Consider the following 20,909-nt stretch of genomic DNA (forward strand, 5'->3'; position numbering starts at 1 on the left):
TGTTGTCCTAGCACCTGCTAGACTGTTAGACTGCCAGTTGACAAAAAGCCATTCATCATTCCAGAGGACACATTTCCACTGCTCCAATGGGAATGACCTTTACATCACTCTGGCCAACACCTTGCATTGCACAAGGTAATAATAGATGTTACATAGTTAAATAGAGTTGAAAAAAGAACCATCAAGTTCAACCCTCCAAGTAAACCCAGCACACACAAACCTACCTACAATACACTAACATAGACAAACCATATATACCAACATCAATACTAACTGTAGATATTAGTATCACAATAGCCTTGGATACTATGCTTGTTCAAGAACTCATCCAGGCCCCTCTTATAGGCATTAACAGAATCTGCCATTACAACATCACTAGGAAGGGCATTCCCCAACCTCCCTGCCTTAAGCTGCTTCAAATGAAAGTTCCCTTCCCACAATCTAAAGGGGAAGGGGGGCCTCTGGTGCGCTGGTCATTTTTATGGGAACCCCCCCCCTATCTGCCTATAATCCCCTCTAATGTACTTGTACAGAGTAATCATGTCTGGCCCATATAATCCCCATAGTTCTTGTTCTGGACAGTTTGGACCTCAGCATGTGTCTAGATACTTTTGGCAATATATATAGAATTTTCTGAAGAGACAAGCAGTTTGTTGGCCCATCCTAATGTACTTAAACATATATGCCAGCAGAGAATGTTCGGTGCACACAAAAACATAATACTTTTATACTTCATTGTCTTTTTGGAAGAAAATAAAAACCCAAGTTTATCAAAAATAAGATAAACTTTCCTTGCAAAGGTCAGTTCCATGGACTCATATTAACAGGTATGGGATTTATTATCTACAATACTTGCAAAGACGGGTTGTTTAGATACAGTTTGTAATCTGCATCATGTCTAAAATCTAACGACGAACATATACCAATTATTCAGCCATCGCAATGAATGAAGGCTGTGTTATTTAACATTTGTTACAATGATTATGTTACTTTGGACCAGGTCTATGACAAATGAGAAGCGAAGCAAAATGAGGAAAATCTTAGTTCAACAGTAAATCCCATATCTGTTTTCAATGTCAGAAGAACTTAATAAAGTTGTCCTGCAGTATCTTACCAAGTGTTACTCTCATTTGAATTCTCAGTGTCATTAATAGGCATTGGCATGAGATAAGTAAAAGCTTTCTACTTGAATTATCAGCTCCACAGTACAATCAGTTAATGCTGTTAGTCACCATCACTGAAATGCTGTTTAGGTTCAGCTTTCTGTCCATGAGAAGCAATAACTGTGCTACCAAAAGTATTGGCTTTCTCTTGGACATTCTGTGGAGGACTTGTATCATCTTCAGAGCCTGAGGGATTCTGATGGGAACCATTCAAACCAAACGGCAGTGAAATGTTTCAGAAATGATGGCAAGAATCTGCAGAACACACCAGGATCACAGTATCCCCATAAAAATAACATCACATGTGGTTTAATAAGCATTATTTGGTTCTAATGGACTCCATGTCCAACAACAAAAAAGTCAATGCCATTTGCACAGTCTTTTATGATATGTCTTAGACAAATGCCACAGTTTGTATTATTTATTTTTGTGGACATGCTCTAACAATCTATGAATCCTTAACCACTCCCCCCAGCCCACCCCACCCCCACTATGAACATGCTGTCCATCTGTATAAAAACAAACACTGCATAATACACGTAAATTCCATAAATAAATCACATAGATAATGAGGAAATAGTGTTTCACAAAATGATATTGAATTATTCTTCAATAAATCTAGTATTAAGGTTTTCCATACTGAAAGAATCTCTTGATAATCTTGCACAGACCCCATTTTTCTCAAATATATTAGGATTTCATTGAGCTGGTTTGGCAGTCTTCACATACTTTTGATACAAGGCTGCTTAGAGATATATAGACAGAGTAACATATTCAAACCAATGCTTCCTAATAAATCGACATGGTTTCAGTAGTTTACATTGCTTGATAAATAGTTATTGTGCATTGTCATAGCCTAGACAACTAAATCGTTATGTTTAACCAATTTCTACTAGACGAAAAAAAAAAAATGTAGATCAGCTGTGTTTGGTTAAAAATATTTTCGATTGTTAGAAACTGAGTTCAGTTACAATTGGAGAAGATGGCAAAGTAGACGTTGTTATCTAAACAGGTACCGTTTCCACTACAGGGGGTTTTATGCAATCGTCGTGAAGTTTACTTGTTTCTGATAGGTTCACAGGATTATCGTTAAGCAGTTCAGGCGAGTGATGGCTAGATCCATTCAAATTAGGAACAAATCCATCAGGAGAGGAGCTTTTTAAGTACGAGTGAAATTCTACTTGAGGGAGATTGGATCTTAGCTCAGGGTATAAATTGTGGCAAGATGTGTTGTTTTCATTTTCTGTGGCGGCACAACACACTATAACAGATGGGTTTGTTGTAGGGTAATGGCAGCTGGAGAAACTTTCTTCGTGTTGCCTTGAGTAGTCGGCGAACTGCTCTGCTCTCATGTTGTAAGGCACCAAATTAAGGGTGGCATTTTTCACAGAGCTCCTATCTGGATATGGCTCAGGTATTTGGTTTGTGGTGCCAGAATTGTGATTCTCTATTTGATAATACAGGGCCGATGAGTTAGAGTAATACGAAGCATTTTTCAAGTGGTTGTCGTGCATTGTGTTGCCATTGGAATAGCAAAGGACTGAATGTCCGGTGATATTGTCATCGTGAGGGGAGATGACTTCACTAAACTCATCTGATTTGTCTCCATCATCCTCATCATCTTCATCGTCGTCATCATCTGATTCACTAGGTGATAAACTTTGCGTACTGGAATCGGTAACCCCGCTACAGTAACTGCTGCCGTCATCTTCCTCTTCGTCATCACCGTTGCAGTCTAAATGATCAGAGGACTGAAAGTGCATTAATGCCGACTGAGACTCAGATTCTATTTCAAAATTCTCTGCAATAGAGTACTCTACAGAGTGGCCATTTTGGGCAAGGGCACTGGCAAGGGAGTTGACGTCACTGTGGCAACCGTTTCCGAGAGTTGCCTGCTGCTCTCTGTTTTTCTCTAGCTCAAGCTTCATGATTGTGTGCAAAAAGTGTGTCCTTACACGGATAGGATTAAACTCTATTCTACCGGCTGTATTGCTGCATCCTTCCTTGGAACACCCACACGGGAACGACATACGATCAACCTGAATAATACAAAATATATATTATTATACACAAATCACTCTCTACAAACCCTGGCCCAAATTTAAGTCTAGAATCAAAATTCTAATTAAAATTTCAATTTTAATGCAGCATTTTCTCCCCAAGCATTTCAAAAGAGTTGCAGATACACACTAGGGGCAGATTTATCCTCATTAGGTTTTTCATGGTGAAAAAAATCATGACTATTTTGAAATTTGAGTTTCTGACACTCTGAGATTTATTAAGGGCAAAAAATAAAGAAATAAAAAACTATAATATAAAAGGCCAACAGGATTCTCATGATCTAGTAGAATTAAGTCTAAAACAACTAGAGTTTTTTTTTACTACTCATCTGAGTGGCTTCTTCAGTTCAACTGAGTGGTAGGGAATTTCCCGGCATTTAAAACCTTGAGGGTAGTACAGTCACAGGCATCCAATCAGAATGGTTCCATTGAACTTATTCAGTTAGGTTTTGGCTGAAACTGACAGGTGTAAGAAGGTATGATCCAGTCACAATGGTACCATGATTCTCATTGATGCAGGTGTTAATCTTTCAAAGTACATGAACTGGATTGTGATTGGATGTCTGTGACTGTACTACCCTCAAGGGTTTAAATGCCAGGGAATTCCTTACCACTCAGTTGAACTGAAGAAGCCATGAGGATGAGTGGTGAATGTTTTCAAGGAAACTCAGAAAAGTCCAATTGTTTTAGACTTAATTGTACCAGATACTGTATATCATGACCTGGATGAATGAGAATCTTCATAGACAGGATTCTCATTATATTATTTTCTTAAATTAAGTTGGCTGCTGGCACTGGAGAGCTACAAAAAAAACTTTCCTAAACAATGTTATGTTAGGAATCATTCCGTGATATATTATTGCTGCACTGCAGAACCCATGGGAACTAAGGGGATATGATCCCCCTGAGATTCTGAAAGTTGTCAACACTGGAAATCTGCAGCGAGGGAATTTATAACAATATGCTTTTTTTAAATAAAAAAAAAGATGTGTCATTTTCACATTCAGAATCTAGAGCCATGACTTGGGTTTGCAACTATGGGCATCTCTTCATCTTAAGTAAAATGAAAATGTTCACATACATTGTCTGAATGAAGCTTTGGGTTATTTTAGTGTAACTGACAGGATACATCATGTCTGGAAGAGAACAATCTGAATAATGCATATTATACTGCCATCTGATGGGAGCCAGAACTCGAGAGTTATCTCTCTCTCTCTCTCTCTGTATACATTTATATATATATTTATACATACACACACATATATATATATTTATAAAACTCTTGTTTGTCTGGCTAGTAATTCTGATTTCTTATGCAGAGTCATAAAAATGCCATAAAATAGAACTTTGCCTTTACTTTATTTCATTAAAGAAAATATAGACAAAGTGCTTTATCTTCAGAAGGCAACACAAAAATATAACAGTCTCTCACACCTGACATTATAATTTTCCAGACTAGCCAGCCCAGACAATGGAACACCACAAGGTTAGCACCAATAACTAGCAATTTACCATCAGAGATCAACTTCTCTTTCTCAATCAGCCAAGCCAACCGGCCAGATTCCAAGTCATCTTCACCAACAGTACTTTCTCAAACACAGCCTTTCTCCAGGCAACAGTCTTCTCTCTTCCACGTACATAGAGAGACCAGAGAGTTTCACACTCTACACACAGGCACCGACAGCAGCGTCAACCCCATTATCTGCATCAACACACTCAGCTCTTTCTGATTTGCACCTTCAACGCTTAAGGGTAGCAGCCCTTTATGTATCTGTCACCTAATTACTCAACCATTCTGAGATATATAATGATAAAAGGGAAGCAAGTTGTAATATTAAAGAATTGTTGATGGTTATCAGCAATAATGTATTTGTAGGCAGAAACTCAACCACTCCCATGTGTGCTCTTGACAATTACTACTTCTCCCTTGCTCAAGCAAAAACCAGGAGGCTAATTTATCATTTAAATTTGATTTTGTCATTAGATTTTTTTTGTGCAAAAAACTTTTTGATTCCATCATTGGTCTACCAAAATTTGAATTAGAAAAACTCAGATGTAAAACTTCGACATCTAGCAGCTTGAGAGTTTATGTAGAAGTCAATGGGACTATACCCTCAAACAATGTAGGTCTCTATAAAAAATATATTACATAAACCAGCTTATATGTAAAACCCTGCTTCAGCTAATAAACCATTTTCATAAAAATATACTTTTTTAGTAGTATGTGCTATTGGGTAATCCTAAATAGAAAAAGGCCATTTTCAGAATTAAGGGCCACCCCTGGGATCATAGGATTCACTGCACACAAACAAGCCAAGGCACACATACATGCTAGGCCCCATCAGCCTACCTCATGAGCCTGCCCTATGCTGCCTGTGTGTGCCATACTCTGCCTGCCCTATGCTGCCTGTGTGCCATACTCTGCCTGCCCTATGCAGCCTGTGTGTGCCATACTTTGCCTGCCCTATGCTGCCTGTGTGTGCCATACTCTGCCTGCCCTACTCTGCCTGTGTGTGCCATACTCTGCCTGCCCTACCCTGCCTGTGTGTGCCATACTCTGCCTGACCTATACTGCCTGTGTGTGCCATACTCTGCCTGCCCTATGCTGCCTGTGTGTGCCATACTCTGCCTGCCCAATGCTGCCTGTGTGTGCCATACTCTGCCTGCCCTACTCTGCCTGTGTGTGCCATACTCTGCCTGCCCTACCCTGCCTGCGTGTGCCATACTCTGCCTGCCCTATGCTGCCTGTGTGTGCCATACTCTGCCTGCCCTATGCAGCCTGTGTGTGCCATACTCTGCCTGCCCTACGCTGCCTGTGTGGCCTTACTCTGCCTGCTCTACCCTGCCTGTGTGTGCCATACTCTGCCTGCCATATGCTGCCTGTGGGAGGTGAATCTGGCAGGGTTTTTTTCTGGGAGTTTGTTAGCAGTTGGATATAGCCATTAAATGGTCCCTAAGGTGTGTAAGTATGTGCTATCCACGGGGGAGAAGAAGGCATATGGATTTAAGGATATGTCTTAATATGACATAATATAATTCTTTCACATATTAATGATGGTTGATATCCCCACAGTGAGCACCATCCATTTGGGTGTTTGCTGCGCTACCACCATTAATGTGGGCATGGTCTTAAAAGCTCTTGTAATAACAGGGGTGTGGTTTGAAGTGGGTGCAGTTTAAAAAAGGGGAGTGGTCCAAACTGGCTTCCATTAGTGGCCCTCCACTATGTATGCTAGAGAAATTCTGTCCCTCTGTACCACAGAAGTTGGACAGCACTGGATTGGAGGAACAGAACTTCCATTCAAAGCACCATAGGGGGTTCCTCATGGTGAGGGCAGTGAGGTTGGGGAATGCCCTTCCTAGAGATGTGGTAATGGCAGATTCTATTAATGCCTATAAGAGGGGCCTGGATGAGTTCTTGATCAATCAGAATATCCAAGGCTATTGTGATACTAATATCTACAGTTAGTATATTGGTATATATAATTTGTATGTGTGAGTGTATAGATAGGTTGGTATGGGTCTATGTGTGTGCGCCCCCAGCTCTAATTGTGAAATCAGAGCTCACCACAGGAAAACTCACCCACTTTCTATTATTTTCTGTGGGATTTTTATTAGTACAGTATATTTATCAGTGGGTTCTAAAAATCCCATAGAAACTAGTAAAAAGTGGATCACTTTTTCTGTAAGGCACAAAATCGAAAATTCATAAATAAGCCTCCAGGTGTCACACATTTATTAACATTCTGATTTTTGTGGTTTAGGAGGTTTTTTAAATCACACAAACTCATTTCCGCTAAAACACAAAAAGCGTTTTATTGGAAAAAAAACCACGAATCGTGAAAAAAAATATGAACGTTATGCCCCCCTAAGTGTACAATCTGGATATTGCCTTTGATTAACAGAAAAATGTATACAATTCTTTGTTGATGAGTCATTGATCAATGTAAAGCACACGCCTGGTTGGCAGAAAATCGGCCCATTGAAGTGTTTGCTAAGTTATTCTTGGTTCATTTGAGATATGGGGCATTTCCTTTACATATGTCATAAACAGTTATCCATACCACACTGAACACCTGTAACATACGGCCAAAGCCTCCTTGTAATAAGCCATAACTACAGACAAACAGCAGTTCTTATTGAAGGTGAGAAGCGGCACACATATATCTTCTAAATAAGTGCTTCTTCAAAATATTCCCAAAGAACGATTTTTATAGACCATCGCAGTCTGACATTTATTGCCAAGATCAATTCATTCTTGCCACTTACCTGACATTTTATGCCTGCGAGGCTGCAAGTGCATGTTTCTGGATCACAAAATATTCTGCAGTCGCAACCGCAGTCTTCCCTGGATAGACGGATGGCTCTCAGCTCGTGTTTCTCTTCCACGTCAATCTTTTTCACTCCAGATGCTCGGAGCAGCGCTCGCCGTTTCTTCGTTGGCAGAGGTTGCAGGAAGAAATATTCGTCCACCTCAGTGTTGTCTAAATCAATATCATCATCAGAAATATCGTCTAGGGTTAGAATGCTGGCTTCTTCAGACTCCACTGTGCCATTTTTGGTTATCTAAAGGAGGGCAGAAGCTTTGTGTTAATGGCTTAGTATTTATTTGCAATAATTGAAATAGAGAATGAAATAATAATCAGGGCTTATTTGTATACATTGGAGCCAATTCACTAAAGTGCGTTTTAATGTGCGCTATTTATAGAGTGCGTTAAAAATTTTATTGCGTCTAAATTTTCGCGACTTATCGCACGATTCACTATAAGCATATTTGCGCTAATTTACGCGCGATATTGCATGTGTTATTTAACTCGCGAAGACTATTTTCGTTCGGTATTTGCTGGTACATGTGCTAATTAACACCCGCAAATAGATAGTAGCAGCATATGAATTGTCGCCACATATATATGGTAGCATATATATGGTAGCATATAATTAGTAGCTGCTTATAAATAGTAACTGCTAGTGATGAGCGAATCTGTTCCGTTTATCTTTAGCGAAAAATTTGCAATGTCGTGCGGGCAAAAAGATTGTTGCCCGCGACTATTTATATGCGGCTACAACTGATGAAATGTTTCGCCAGGCATGGATTTGCGGCGAATTTTTGGATGCGTGGCGAATTTTTCCGCTGCAAATTTTTTCATGCCATTGGCGGATTGTTTTGCGAAACGCATGAAAAAATTTGCCGCGGAAAAATTCGCCGCACGTCCAAAAATTTGCAGCGAATCCATGCTTGGCGAAACATTTCATCAATTGTATCCGCATATAAATAGTCGCGCGAATAAACGCACGCCATATTAGCCATGCACGGCATTATTTTCATAAAACTACTTTTCTGAAAATGCCCATTTCCCTGCAAACTGGCGGCTGCGTCACTGCAAAGTCTATATTGTGTTGCCAAAAGCTCATTTACTGTACTTTTCTATAATTATCGCCTGCCCCAAGTAGGTGTTATTTTTCGCACAGACTAATGCGATATTTAGCGCGTCTAAGTGTTTGTGAATCATGCGTTAGTATTCTTTTCCGTGCGCTATTTAACACATGCGTTAAAACTAACGCATGCGGTTGCGTGAAAAATAACACATGCGATACGAGACTTAACGCACGCGGTAATACTGTAGTGAATTGCGCGCTAATTTTTGTGTCTATTTTAACGCAAAAAAAGTGCGATAAAATTTAACGCACTTTAGTGAATCAACCCCATTGTTCCTTGTGAGGTTTACTGACAGATCTGGCATGGGAGATGTCTTTATATATCTTTATATATATCTTTAGATGTGTGAGGGCTATAAAATAAGCTTGTATCAAGTCTTTATTTTCCAACCATCACAGATTGTTCTGAGGGAAATAGACTGAGCATGCAAGTTTTACTGGAAGAATGGCTCGGTCTGCATCATACTAAAAATAAATTAAACAGTGAACTTCCCCTTTAAAACTACATGTACAGGGCTTGCTGAGATGCTTTGTTGAAGCCGATAGCCAAACACATTGTGCCGTTTTTGAAATGAGTTTTTTTTTTAAATCTCAAAACATATGAGAATCTCTTAGGAGCAACACAAATTAATAATAATGAGTTTATTTGCATGGAAATTGCCTCGTTATCTTGCTTACTTGCTAGAAATACTGATGTTGAATCTTAATGGGTTCCGTAAAGGTTTTCTCTCTGGCAGATACAGCCACACGGTGATGGCTAACACACACTAGAGAAAGTTTGACTAAAATATGCATGTATTCAGCCTCTGCTCAGATTTATCAAAGATTTAGTGGCCTTCGGTTTATTAGCTTCCCTTGGTACTCATTTATACATTTATGTGCTGATACACCCAGTATACGTCAATTTATCATCCAGGGTTAAATCATGATGGAACAATCATCATGGATTCTTATAGGAGAACTAAAGCTTATCAAACAAGTAGGGTAGAAATGATAAACATATTGTTTTGAGGTTCTGTAATTATTGATGAGCGAATCTGGGCCGTTTGGCTTCGCCAGAAAATTAGCGAAACTATGGAAAAATTACTATAACAGTGGGAAATTCATGAAACGCAGGTGCCAAACGTCTTTTTTAATGTGCACGCAACTGCGCCAATTTGAAGCAACCTCTTTTTACGCGACAGCACCCTTTTTTTTTTACACAGCCACATCTGTTTTGCCATGACCGCAAATTTTCGTGGTGATATTTCGCTGAAGTTTTGTAAACCAATTCGGCAATGTCAAAATGCGGAAATTTGCTGCGAATCCATGCCTAGCGATAAAATACGCTCATCTCTAATAGCCCAAGGCAGCCACATCCCTTTGGCAGGAAAGATGCCCCAGTAGCCCCCCATCTTCTTTTCTGCTGATTCCCTGCACAAGCTCTGTGCTGCTGTCAGTTACTGAGCTTAGGGGCCGATTCACAATATACTGTATATACAAAAAATAAATGTCACAATGCAAGGCTGATCAGTAATTCATTCAGATTCTCATTACATGGCAGCTCAGGAACAAGTGATAATTAGAATGTAATAATCAGCCCTGTAGCACCAGCTTTTGTATGAGACACAAACATTATTTTTTCCTTGAGGATCTGCAAAGACCCCTAAGCTTGGGTTCTCTAAAGCTGCCTAGAGGACAGTTCCTGTGACATCATTGAAGACCTGGATCCTTACTATTGTAGAGATGCAGAACCTGTAGGGTGGTGCAGTAAGTTCAGTATGAAAATACTACAACATTTTTATCTATATCTGCTTTTAGGTTTTTTTTCTCATTTAAAGTAACACTGTCCAATAAATCTTTTCTCCAAGTCTAAGGTATCAACCCGATCAAAAGAGATGTATCAGTGGGTTAACTTTGTGTGTCTAGTTCCCCAGCAAAAAATAACATTTTCACCCCCCCAGCTCCCTGTTCTTTGTTCACATGATTGTTGCTGTAGCCAATAAACACACTTTTTCAAACACCAACACCTAAACCACATTAAATATGTTAGCTCTTAGGATGTTCTATTACAAAATAATACTGGCAAATCAAAATTGCTTCACAATCGAGCACAGAGCCCTGTGGCCATTGTGCAATAGCAGAGAGCGGTGTGCCAAGTGCAGAAAAATGGCCCATGGTGACTGCATTCTGCTACATAAATGACCCATTATATTGCCCCTTTTGATTTGATCTGTAGTCCAGCTACAATGAAGAGGAACAACAAAGTTAAGGAAGATGCATGCTGCCTTTAAACAGAAGGAGTATTATATGTTATCATATGAAAAAACACAAAACTCTGATACCTTTTGCTTGAGGGAGTTGAGTTTCTCTTCTCTAAGGTGATCTCTCAGCATCTCTTTATGTAACCTATCTTGTTCTAGGGCAAACTCCCCAAGGGTGTATTGGCGAACACTGTTGTGACGGCTGGACATCCCCAACGTGCTCCCTCCTTGGCTCGGCACACTTGTGAATCCTTGCCTCCTTGTGAAATAATACACCGTGACACAGTTGAAGCGGACATTTTTGGCTCTAAGTCGTTTCTCACGTTTTAGAATGGATGATGCTGAAAAACATTTAATAAGAGTTCAGTATTACAAAAAGGCACAACGTTTCATTTTAAATCAGTTACTTTTATTTTTATAATCTGCACTCCAATAGTAAAAGCTATGTGGTTGCTGTGGTTAGACAACTGGCACACATTTTGCTTGTGGTTCAGCATTATCCCTATCTCTTTATTAGCTTCTATAATTAGATTTAGTTTGGATATCACTAAAAGTTCACTTTTCTATATGCATAATGCCTCTGCTAAAAAACTATAGGTAGTCCCAATGTTTTCCTACTGCAAGGGAATCTGTTACCAGGCCTAGATATATAATAGTCCATGAGCATATATGGTACAATGGACATATATAGTAGAAGAGGCAACACAAAAGCAGCTCTGCAGAAAGCTTCGGATTACAGGAAGGCCATCCCTATTGACTCCATTGAAGCAAAAATAAACAGTAATTTGTACTTGAGGGTAACTAAACTGCAGAAATCCATATTGGCGACAAAACTATTGAAGTAGGTTAGTCCAGTGTCGGACTGGCCCACCAGGATACCAGGAAAACTCAGATGGGCCCAGGTGTCAGGTGGCCCTCCTGCTCCTAACCATTTGGCCTGTTTCATGGTCATTTTCTATTTCTGAATGGGAACAAAGAGGAAGAAGAAGGATAGGTGCCAGCATGTAATTAATAATAATAATAGGAGAATAAAGATGTGAGGAAAGGAGGAGAAATATTTTGGAGAGTGGGCCCATGGTTCAAGTTTTTCTGATGGGCCCCTGGGGTTCCAGTCCGACACTTGGTTAATCAATATTTAAATATATGACTTTTTATTCAAAAAAGACTCCAAACTCACCAAACTCAAATTAGTACTTATTGAAAAACTCAAATATCAAAAACTTGATTTTTTAAAAATGTGAAAATGGGTCTACCAACTGTTAAGAAAATGTGAAAAAACTCAAAATGAAAATTACATTTTGCCTCCAATTTGACTCCCAATGCAAAAAAAAAAAAATCAAATTTCTGTAAAAAAAAAGGAGATTCAAATGTCGTCCAAATGATTTTTATTAGATTTAAGGTATGCAGATCCAAATCGCATAAAGATCCCTTATCTGGAAACATTCCCTATAATACAAAACAAGAATTGAAGGCAAGGTTTCAGGCACTTATGGACCCTTTGTGTTATTAAGAGAATATCGATATCTATTGCATAAGTATTTATTACGGTAAATTCAAGATTTTTGGATTTGTTGTTTCTGATGACATCAAATCTGTCATATCATATTTGTTGAGACCATTATGGCACCAGTCTTTGCCTTTAGGTCTATATAGACGTCTAGTTGAGTGGTGCCTTGAGGAAGTTCCTCTTAGTTTTGGTTCATTTAATAGGCCGTCGAGCGCAGTACTGTTCAGAGATGGGCTTTACTTTACTGCCATGATTGCTCTACCCCTTTAAGCCTAGGAAACATCATTACAAAGCTGTAAGATTTTCAAAAGCACCTTTCATGTAGGAAAGGATATAAAATCCATAGTCACTAAAGATAAATAATCTTCTCCTTGGCAGGTTTCCAAGGGGTAAGCACTTTTCACTGCTTTTTCTGCTACTTTCCTCATGTCAAAGGCACATTAAAATGAATGTGAACCATATGGCTCCTCAGCACAAAGCCAAGCCTCCTCTTTCCAAGAGGGCAATGTAATTCATTACCACTATCACAGGCTATTTTTTAAGGACTTGGAGAATCTCCAAGTGAGATAATACCGTTCAACACTTTGAATTCACATTTTAGCACATTGTCAAATAAAAGCAGATCAGAGAACGCTCTTCAATCAAGTGATTTCCTTTCTTCCTTTAGCGAGGCATTCAAAAGTGCTGAGGCCAATATCTGCAAAAAGGTACCTACTCTTCCCATCTAATTCACAGTTGTGTGTCGCAGCACATAGAGTATTATACAATAGAACAATAAGTGATAGGCATCGTTAATATATCTCCTTGACTTAAGCTGTTGACTCTGTTATACTGGTACAGGAATAGAACCCGTTATCTGGAAACCCATTATCCAGAAAGCTCAGAATTACGAGACGACCATCTCTTATAGACTCCATTATCATAAAAATGATTTCCTTTTCCTCTGTAATAATAAAACAGTACTTGTACTTGATCCCAACTAAGATATAATTACCCCTTATTGGGGGCAGAACAGCCCTATTGGGTTTATTTAATGGTTAAATGATTCCCTTTTCTCTGTAATAATAAAACAGTACCTGTACTTGATCCCAACTAAGATATAATTACCCCTTATTGGGGGCAGGACAATCCTATTGGGTTTATTTAATGGTTAAATGATTTTTTTTAGTAGACTTAAGGCATGGTGATCCAAATTAAGATCCCTTATATTGAAAATCCCAGGTCGTGAACATTCTGGATTACAGGTCCCATACCTATACTTATAGTTATTGTAGTTGTGCTGATTCGCTGTAAATTTCCTTCTAGAGTGGCCAATCTTGGATATATTTCAAATACAGCTACCATGAAATCTGTTTTTGGCCTTTGTTCATTGGCTGTGTATAGACTTTGGTCTCTATTGGTTCCATTAAAAGACTTTTATGGTCCCAGTCTTTCTAAAATATTTTATATGAAATAATCATTTTAATATAAACTGATCCACAAGTATGGGGTGTACTGGATAATTGCCTCACTACATGGACACTACTCTAGATATATAATTGCATATTTTTATTTTGCCTTGCCAATCAACAAAAGTACAGATATTATGGCTCATAGGTATGAACATTTACAGTTTCCCTTTGCTCATTATACCTTTTTCTTTCCATGCCAACATCACTTTAATCACTGTTCATTATGATGCATCAGCAAGCTGAACAGGCACTGAAACTCCTGCCAGATGAAGCTATGATTACAGAGGGCATTTATATGGAGAACTCTAGGCAACAACTCAGCCTAAAGGGAAATTATAAGGTGCTGTAGTACAGCCAAAAATTGGGCAACTGGGCCTGCCAAACACTTTTAAACATGTAAAAAAAACCCAAACCTTGAATTAAGTAAATATTTAACAATTTGCAAAGGACACTTTCCACTGACTTCTACATGACCACACCAGATTTTAGAGTTTTTTGTGTTTTTTTATAATTAATACATTTTGAAAAATTATGGTTAAATCTCATAAAGCTTTACATCTGCTCATACTCCACACTAGATTAGTGATCCCCAACCAGTGGCTCGGGAGTAACATGTCGCTCCCCAACCCCTTGGATGTTGCTCTCAGGGGCCTCAAAGTAGGGGCTTATTTTTGAATTTCTGGCTTGGAGGCAAGTTTTGGTTGCATAAAAACCAAATATAATGCAAACCAAAACTTCCTGTAGGCTGCCAGTCCAATAGGGGCTATTAAGTAGCCAATTACAGCTTATATTTGCACCCCCAGGAACCTTTTTCATGCTTGTGTTGCTCCCCAACACTTTTTCCATTTAAATGTGACTCACGAGTATAAAAGGTTCTAGAGAAAGCATTTTGCTTTCCTTTCTCTGCAGCATCACGTTCCCGACATATGCACTTGTTCCCCTCACCATTTGGATTCTATCTGCCTCCTTTTCCTCATAGATTGAAAGCTCTTCCTCATTCCAACCATGTATTAAAACAGTATTTATTCTAACTTGGTACCTTAGATTTACTGTACCCTTGCTTGTGTTTATGCCTTGTAAAGCAGTGGGTACAATTGGGGTGCTATGTATAGAAATAAATACAATACCTGTTATACATTAAACCTGTTAATATTAATACATTGTAACCTACTGTCTTGCAATACAAGTTAAGGGCTAATTTACCTAAAGACAAGTCTAGTAAAGCTGTGTGTAAGTTTATTTGTTCAACACATAAGGCTATCTGTATGCCTAATGTTTTTGTAATAAAGTTAAAGGGAAACTATTCCCCAAGAATGAATACTTAACCAACAGAAAGTTTATATCATATTAAGTTGCCTATTAAAGAATCTTACCAAACTGGAATATATATTAGTAAATATTGCCCTTTTATATCCTTTCCCTTGAGCCGCCATTCAGTGATGGGCTGTGTGCTCCCTCAGAGATCAGCTGACAGGAAATAATGCAGCTCTAACAGGAAAGTAGTGTGGGAGTAAAAGGCAGAACTTTTTCAATTCATTGACTGATGTTCCCTAACATGTATTTGGGCCCTTAATCTTTGCGTGCACCATGAATCACATGATCCCAGGAGGCGGGCCTTAATTTTTAAAATGGCCATTTTCTATTTAAGATCACCCAATGGCACATACTACTATATATATATATATCAGTCCTGATGGTGTCTGCACTCCAAGGCTTTTAGTATTCTGTGGGGTGCACAGCCAAAATCTGAGTATTTAGCATGAAATAATCCATGGCCGGCACACCCTTAAAATTCAAAAATTTTTTTATTGAAAACTCATTGTTTAAAAACCAACGTTTCGGTCCTCATTAGGACCTTTATCAAGGATAAAGGTCCTAATGAGGACCGAAACGTTGGTTTTTAAACAATGAGTTTTCAATAAATTTTTTTTTGAATTTTAAGGGTGTGCCGGCCATGGATTATTTCATGCTATATATATATATATATATATATATATATATATATATAAAAGTATATTTTTATAAAAAAGGCTTATTTAGATTAATCAGGGTTATATATATATATATGAGCTGTTTTATTCAGTATATTTTTATAGAGACCTACATTGTTTGGGCATATAGTTTTCCTTTAACTTCTTTTTTAATTCAAATGCCTGTTCCAGGGATCTGTGAGTGCCTGCTGCATTTCTGGTATGGAATGCCTCCTTGAGCTGTAGGCCTGGGGCATATGCACTTGGACTCCTGTATTCACTGGGAAGCTTTACTTACTATTTGGCTGCTGCACTATATATATATATATATATATATGTATATATATATCCTTTGTAAACCAGGTCTAGTCACCTACAGCAGGTACAGTTAAAGGCTAATGTCCCATGGGGCGAGTTAATCACCTGGGATAGATTTTTGCTACTGGGGACGACTAACTGCTCCGAAATGCCTTTCCACCAGCAACAATAGGAGTCGCCTACATATCACTTTTGGCCTACATATCACTTTTGGCTTTCTGAAGTCGCACAAAATTGAATGCAGGAGGAAACATTGCGCGACTTCCAAAAGCCGAAGCGATGTGTAGGCCTTTCCACCGGCAACTTCTATTAGCAGAGATCTATCCTGGGCTTGTGTCGGACATAAGCCTAATGGTCAGTCATCTGGTTGAAAGCAAATATTTGATTGGTTGCAATCTGACAAACGTATCTTCCTCCCCAGCATACTGATACCTCCATGCTCTAAAATCAGCAAAGCAGCCATATTATTACTTACAAGCGAGACATTATTTAGATTCCTTTTACTATACTGTAAAACTCCTGAGCACAATTATTTTGTACAGAAATGCTTATTTTTCTACCTACTGGCATCCATTGATATTTGTGGTTGTGTTATTGCTATTTACTCTGCTGAGTAAACAACAATAAAAATTGTTCCCAGAGGTGCAATCTATATGAAATATGGTAGAATGGTTGCTTAGCTTTATCATGCAATAACTTGTGGATAAAACATCTCACAGAGACAGAGAGCAAGCAAGCAAATGTACTATGATATGATCAGAGTCACTAGCTGACCAGGATAAAGTACCTTTCAATTCTTTCCAGTTAGAAACAAAGAAGAAACAGAGAAGGGCTCGGCAAAAGAGATGAGAACAAATATATACGCTGGTAATAAATGGTGGATTTATTGTCCGCCAGGAGATGTTACGGTACATAACAATTTTGCTGCCAATGAAGAAATATGGCTGTCAGTAAAGGCGCTGACACTTCCATCAGTTGTGCAGAATACAAAGAAAGGAACCACAATTTAATTCAGATCATGGCTTTCTGTGAGCTTGGTCTACACACTCCATCCCCATTTAATAAATTAGGTCAGTGAGCCAACTGCTAGGACTGCTGAAAAAAATTCTGCCAGAAGCGCTGTGTACTCTGTCAGAGTAATAAACATCACAGCACAAATCTGTAGGTGCCGTGGTGGTGGGGAGTTGGTATATACAAGTCTTTGTATGTAATTTCTATCATTCAAGCATACACTATTAGTGATGGGTGAAATGTTTCGCCAGGCATGGATTCGCGGTGAATTTCCGTGTTTCGCCATTGGCGGATTGTTTAGCGAAACGGATGAAAAAATTTGCTGCGGAAAAATTCGCCACGCGTGCAAAAATTGTCGCGGGCGTCAAAAGAATAGCCGCACAACAAAAGAATAGCCGTGGGCGACAAAAGAATAGCCGAGGGTGACAAAAGAATAGCCGCGGGCGACAAAAGAATAGCCGCAGGCCACAAAAGAATAGACATGGCCGACAAAAAAATAGCCGAGGGCGACAAAAGAATAGCTGCGGGCGACAAAAAATAGCCGCAGGCCACAAAAGAATAGCCGTGGGTGACAAAAGAATAGTCGCGGGTGACAATTTTTTTTGCCGTGCAACATTTTCAGCGTTTCACGAATTTTTCGTCGTTACGCGAATATTTTTTGAAAGATTCACAAATTTTCCGGTGAAGCGCAACGGGACAGATTCGCTCATCACTATACACTATTCTACTGTACAGCACTGTAGCATATGTTGTTGCATTATAAATATGTTAGAATTATAAAAATAATACAATTTTGTGACTCTGAAAATGAAATACTTGAATACATCCCTATTTCATTGCTTGGGAAAGATACAGCTGTGTTCCTTGTTTTCCTGTAGGTGGTTCCAGCCAAATGTGTTTTCCCCTTCTGTAACTATCTGATGCACCTTTACAGTTGGGTTGTGTCTTGGGTCTTATTATTGTTAGTCTCATCATGTAGTTAACACTTACAGTATGTGTGGTTATAAAGGTCACACCGAAACCTCCCCCTGAGTGTTTTCCAGAAAGCTGGGGACTTTCCATCGCAGTAAGGGTGGAATCTGATAATGAGGTAAGCTAAATTGTTATCCTGAGATTAGTTTACACCCACAAGTATAACTGATATGCTATAACTGGAATATCATTGCCTAATGCATAAACGTCACATTGTGACAACCACGTCTTGAAATAAGGCATTAAAGGGGTTATGTAATTATTGACACTAGGTTTGCCAAGGGGCAGTAACCCACAGCAACCAATCGGCAAATGGGATTTACTGGTCACCTGTTTAAAAGCAAATCTTATTGGTTGCTATGGGTTACTGCTAATGGGCAAACTTAGTGCCTTTCATTACATATGGGGTATGACTGTTCTTTAATGGGAAGCTGACTCTGACTGGCTATTCCAGTTAGTGATGAGTCACACAAAAGCCCAGGAGGAAGGGTTGCCACCTGTCTGGTTTTGACCCGGACAGCCCGGTTTTTGGAAGGGCTGCTTGGGTCAAAACATCCTGCCTGGTTTCCCTAATTAGAATAACTGACCAATCGTTGATAACCGTGTCATAGCCCTGCCTTGTGATGTCATGGTCCTGCCTCCTATCTGCCCCGCAATGCCACGGTCCTGCCTCCTCCCTGCCCCCAATGACGTCACCCCCGCGCCTGGCAACCCTACCGGGAGGGTAGGGCGTTAGTTCCCCACCGCAATCAGCCCACAAGGACTAGGGACCACCAGGTTTTCTACTGGTGGGTCAGTCAAACCCCTAGTACAGTTTAAGGCAGGCATGAAATACAGGACTTTGTTCCATCAATGAGAGCTACGCACTGTGCAAAGGTTATTAAACAAGTGTTTAGTAAATGGCACATTCTTGCATTCTCCACCGCACATACCCATTATTATATGAGCCCTAAATCTCTCCTAGGCACAATATTTTGGAGCAATATTCATCAAAATATTAACACATTCAATGGTAATCAGCAGAAAATATCTGTATTGTCCAAATCCCATTTCATTATATACAGTGAGCTTAAGATACAGTAGCAGTGGGTTTTTCTACCCCCCCCCCTCTACTTCTTCCACCTCTTTGACCCACATTGAACAACAGCTTTCCTTTAGGATTCAAAAAACAAAGGTTTGGGAAGCTTAACGCTAACAGTGTGTGTTTAGCTCATTCTCTTCCCTGAATGTGTCTAAACTCCAGAAATATCAGTGTGGGATTCAGCGAACATCTGGAGGCCCTTTGGCATTCATGCATTTTCATTCCTTTGTCTAACATGGGTGGCACGGGTGGCTGGCTTTGTAAAAAGTAAAATTTTGTCCCCTGGTAAGGTCGTAGCTAGAATCCCCAAACCGGGGACGCCGATGGAAAAGAATATTTGTTCTTGCGTAAAAAGCATGAAACTGGTTTCATTTATAGAGCCAATTAACATATTCTTCTAGCAAGCTGCAAAAAGAAACTCTTCAGAAGCAACAGAAGTGATAAGATGTGGGTAATAAGCTGTCTCGCCGAATATACGTTTTTTGGTTTTTTTTTTTTAAAGCTGGTTTTCTGGAAGTTATTTTGAAGAATTATCGAATGGAGGCATGTGATTCAACCTAAAGCCTTGAACTGATTTCAGGTATTATCAGTTAAATCCCATACATTACTAGAAAGGGGATTGCTGGGGTCACGGCATAAATATATACCATATTCTTCTATAGCTAAACTACTTTACTACTTAGTTTAATTAACACTGATCTTTATCATTTCTTTGGACATTTACCTTTAATCTCTCCCTGCTACTATCCTAACTCTGTTTAACAACCACAACAACAATAACAAACAGCATAAAATAACAAGATAATAAAATCTAATATTTTATGCAGAATCAAAAAAAGGTAAGGAAAATCACCAGCTTATGCCACAGCCCCAAAGGAGTAAGGGCTCTGGAACATGGGGAGATTAGTCGCCCGCGACAAATCTCCCTGTTCGCGGGCGACTAATCTCCCCGAGTTGCCATCAGTTGCCATCCCACCGGCGATAATGTAAGTCGCCGCCGAAAATGCCTCGCGTGTGCCATCCCACCGATGACTTACATTGTGGCCAGTGGGATGGCAATTCGGGGAGATTAGTCGCCCGCGAACAGGGAGATTTGTCGTGGGCGACTAATCTCCCCGTGTGCTAGAGCCCTAAGGCACTCAATCAAGTGTCAACTAAGAAATGCTCAAAAATGTCTCTAGAAAGGATGATCCACCTTAAAGGGGAACTTCACCCAAACACAACTAAAGCTTTTTGAAAAGTAAATATGATTTTTAAGCAACTTTTTTCATTATTATACATCAATTAAAAAATATGCAGCCTTTTTATAATCATATGGTCTGGAAAAGTTCCTTAAGCCCCACCCCCTGTTCCCCAGCCGATCTAGCTGACTACTTTGAGACTTAAAAAAAATGGAAATAGTCAACTGCCTTCAGCCTGCATCCTCCCAATCCCACAATTCCCTGCACACATGATGTGCAGGGAGTGTCAGTAATGAAAAGGGACATCATGGTGCAATGCATTGTGGGTTATGTAGTTCCTGCATGCTGTCTGTAAGCTGTGGAGAATTTGTTACAATTTGTAACATCAGTGTTTTAGTCCCTCCTCCCCTGCCAGGATTTCAAATGATGCAGAAAGAGAAGAAGTTTGTAGCTGGATTTCAGCATATTGAAATGGTATTTATTCATACTTTTTGAAGGAATAGATTCAGTGATAGG

At 39.4% G+C, this 20,909-nt stretch overlaps 1 protein-coding gene across 2 annotated transcripts in view; it reads right to left on the bottom strand.

Annotated features, from left to right (window-relative positions):
- Positions 1 to 355: 355 nt before the first annotated feature.
- Positions 356 to 20,909, bottom strand: part of csrnp3 (cysteine-serine-rich nuclear protein 3) — a 98,620-nt gene continuing 78,066 nt past the window's right edge. For both annotated transcript variants that reach the window (XM_031893602.1, XM_004917703.4), the window contains 3 exons: positions 10,984 to 11,243; positions 7,493 to 7,789; positions 356 to 3,202 (listed from right to left, as the gene is read on the bottom strand). In XM_031893602.1, the coding sequence (XP_031749462.1) occupies positions 2,168 to 3,202; positions 7,493 to 7,789; positions 10,984 to 11,243 (1,592 nt within the window). In that variant the 3' untranslated portion in view covers positions 356 to 2,167. The remainder of the gene's footprint in view (positions 3,203 to 7,492; positions 7,790 to 10,983; positions 11,244 to 20,909) is intronic.

Source organism: Xenopus tropicalis, chromosome 9 (genome assembly GCF_000004195.4).
Source record: "Xenopus tropicalis strain Nigerian chromosome 9, UCB_Xtro_10.0, whole genome shotgun sequence".
Lineage (NCBI taxonomy): Eukaryota > Metazoa > Chordata > Amphibia > Anura > Pipidae > Xenopus > Xenopus tropicalis.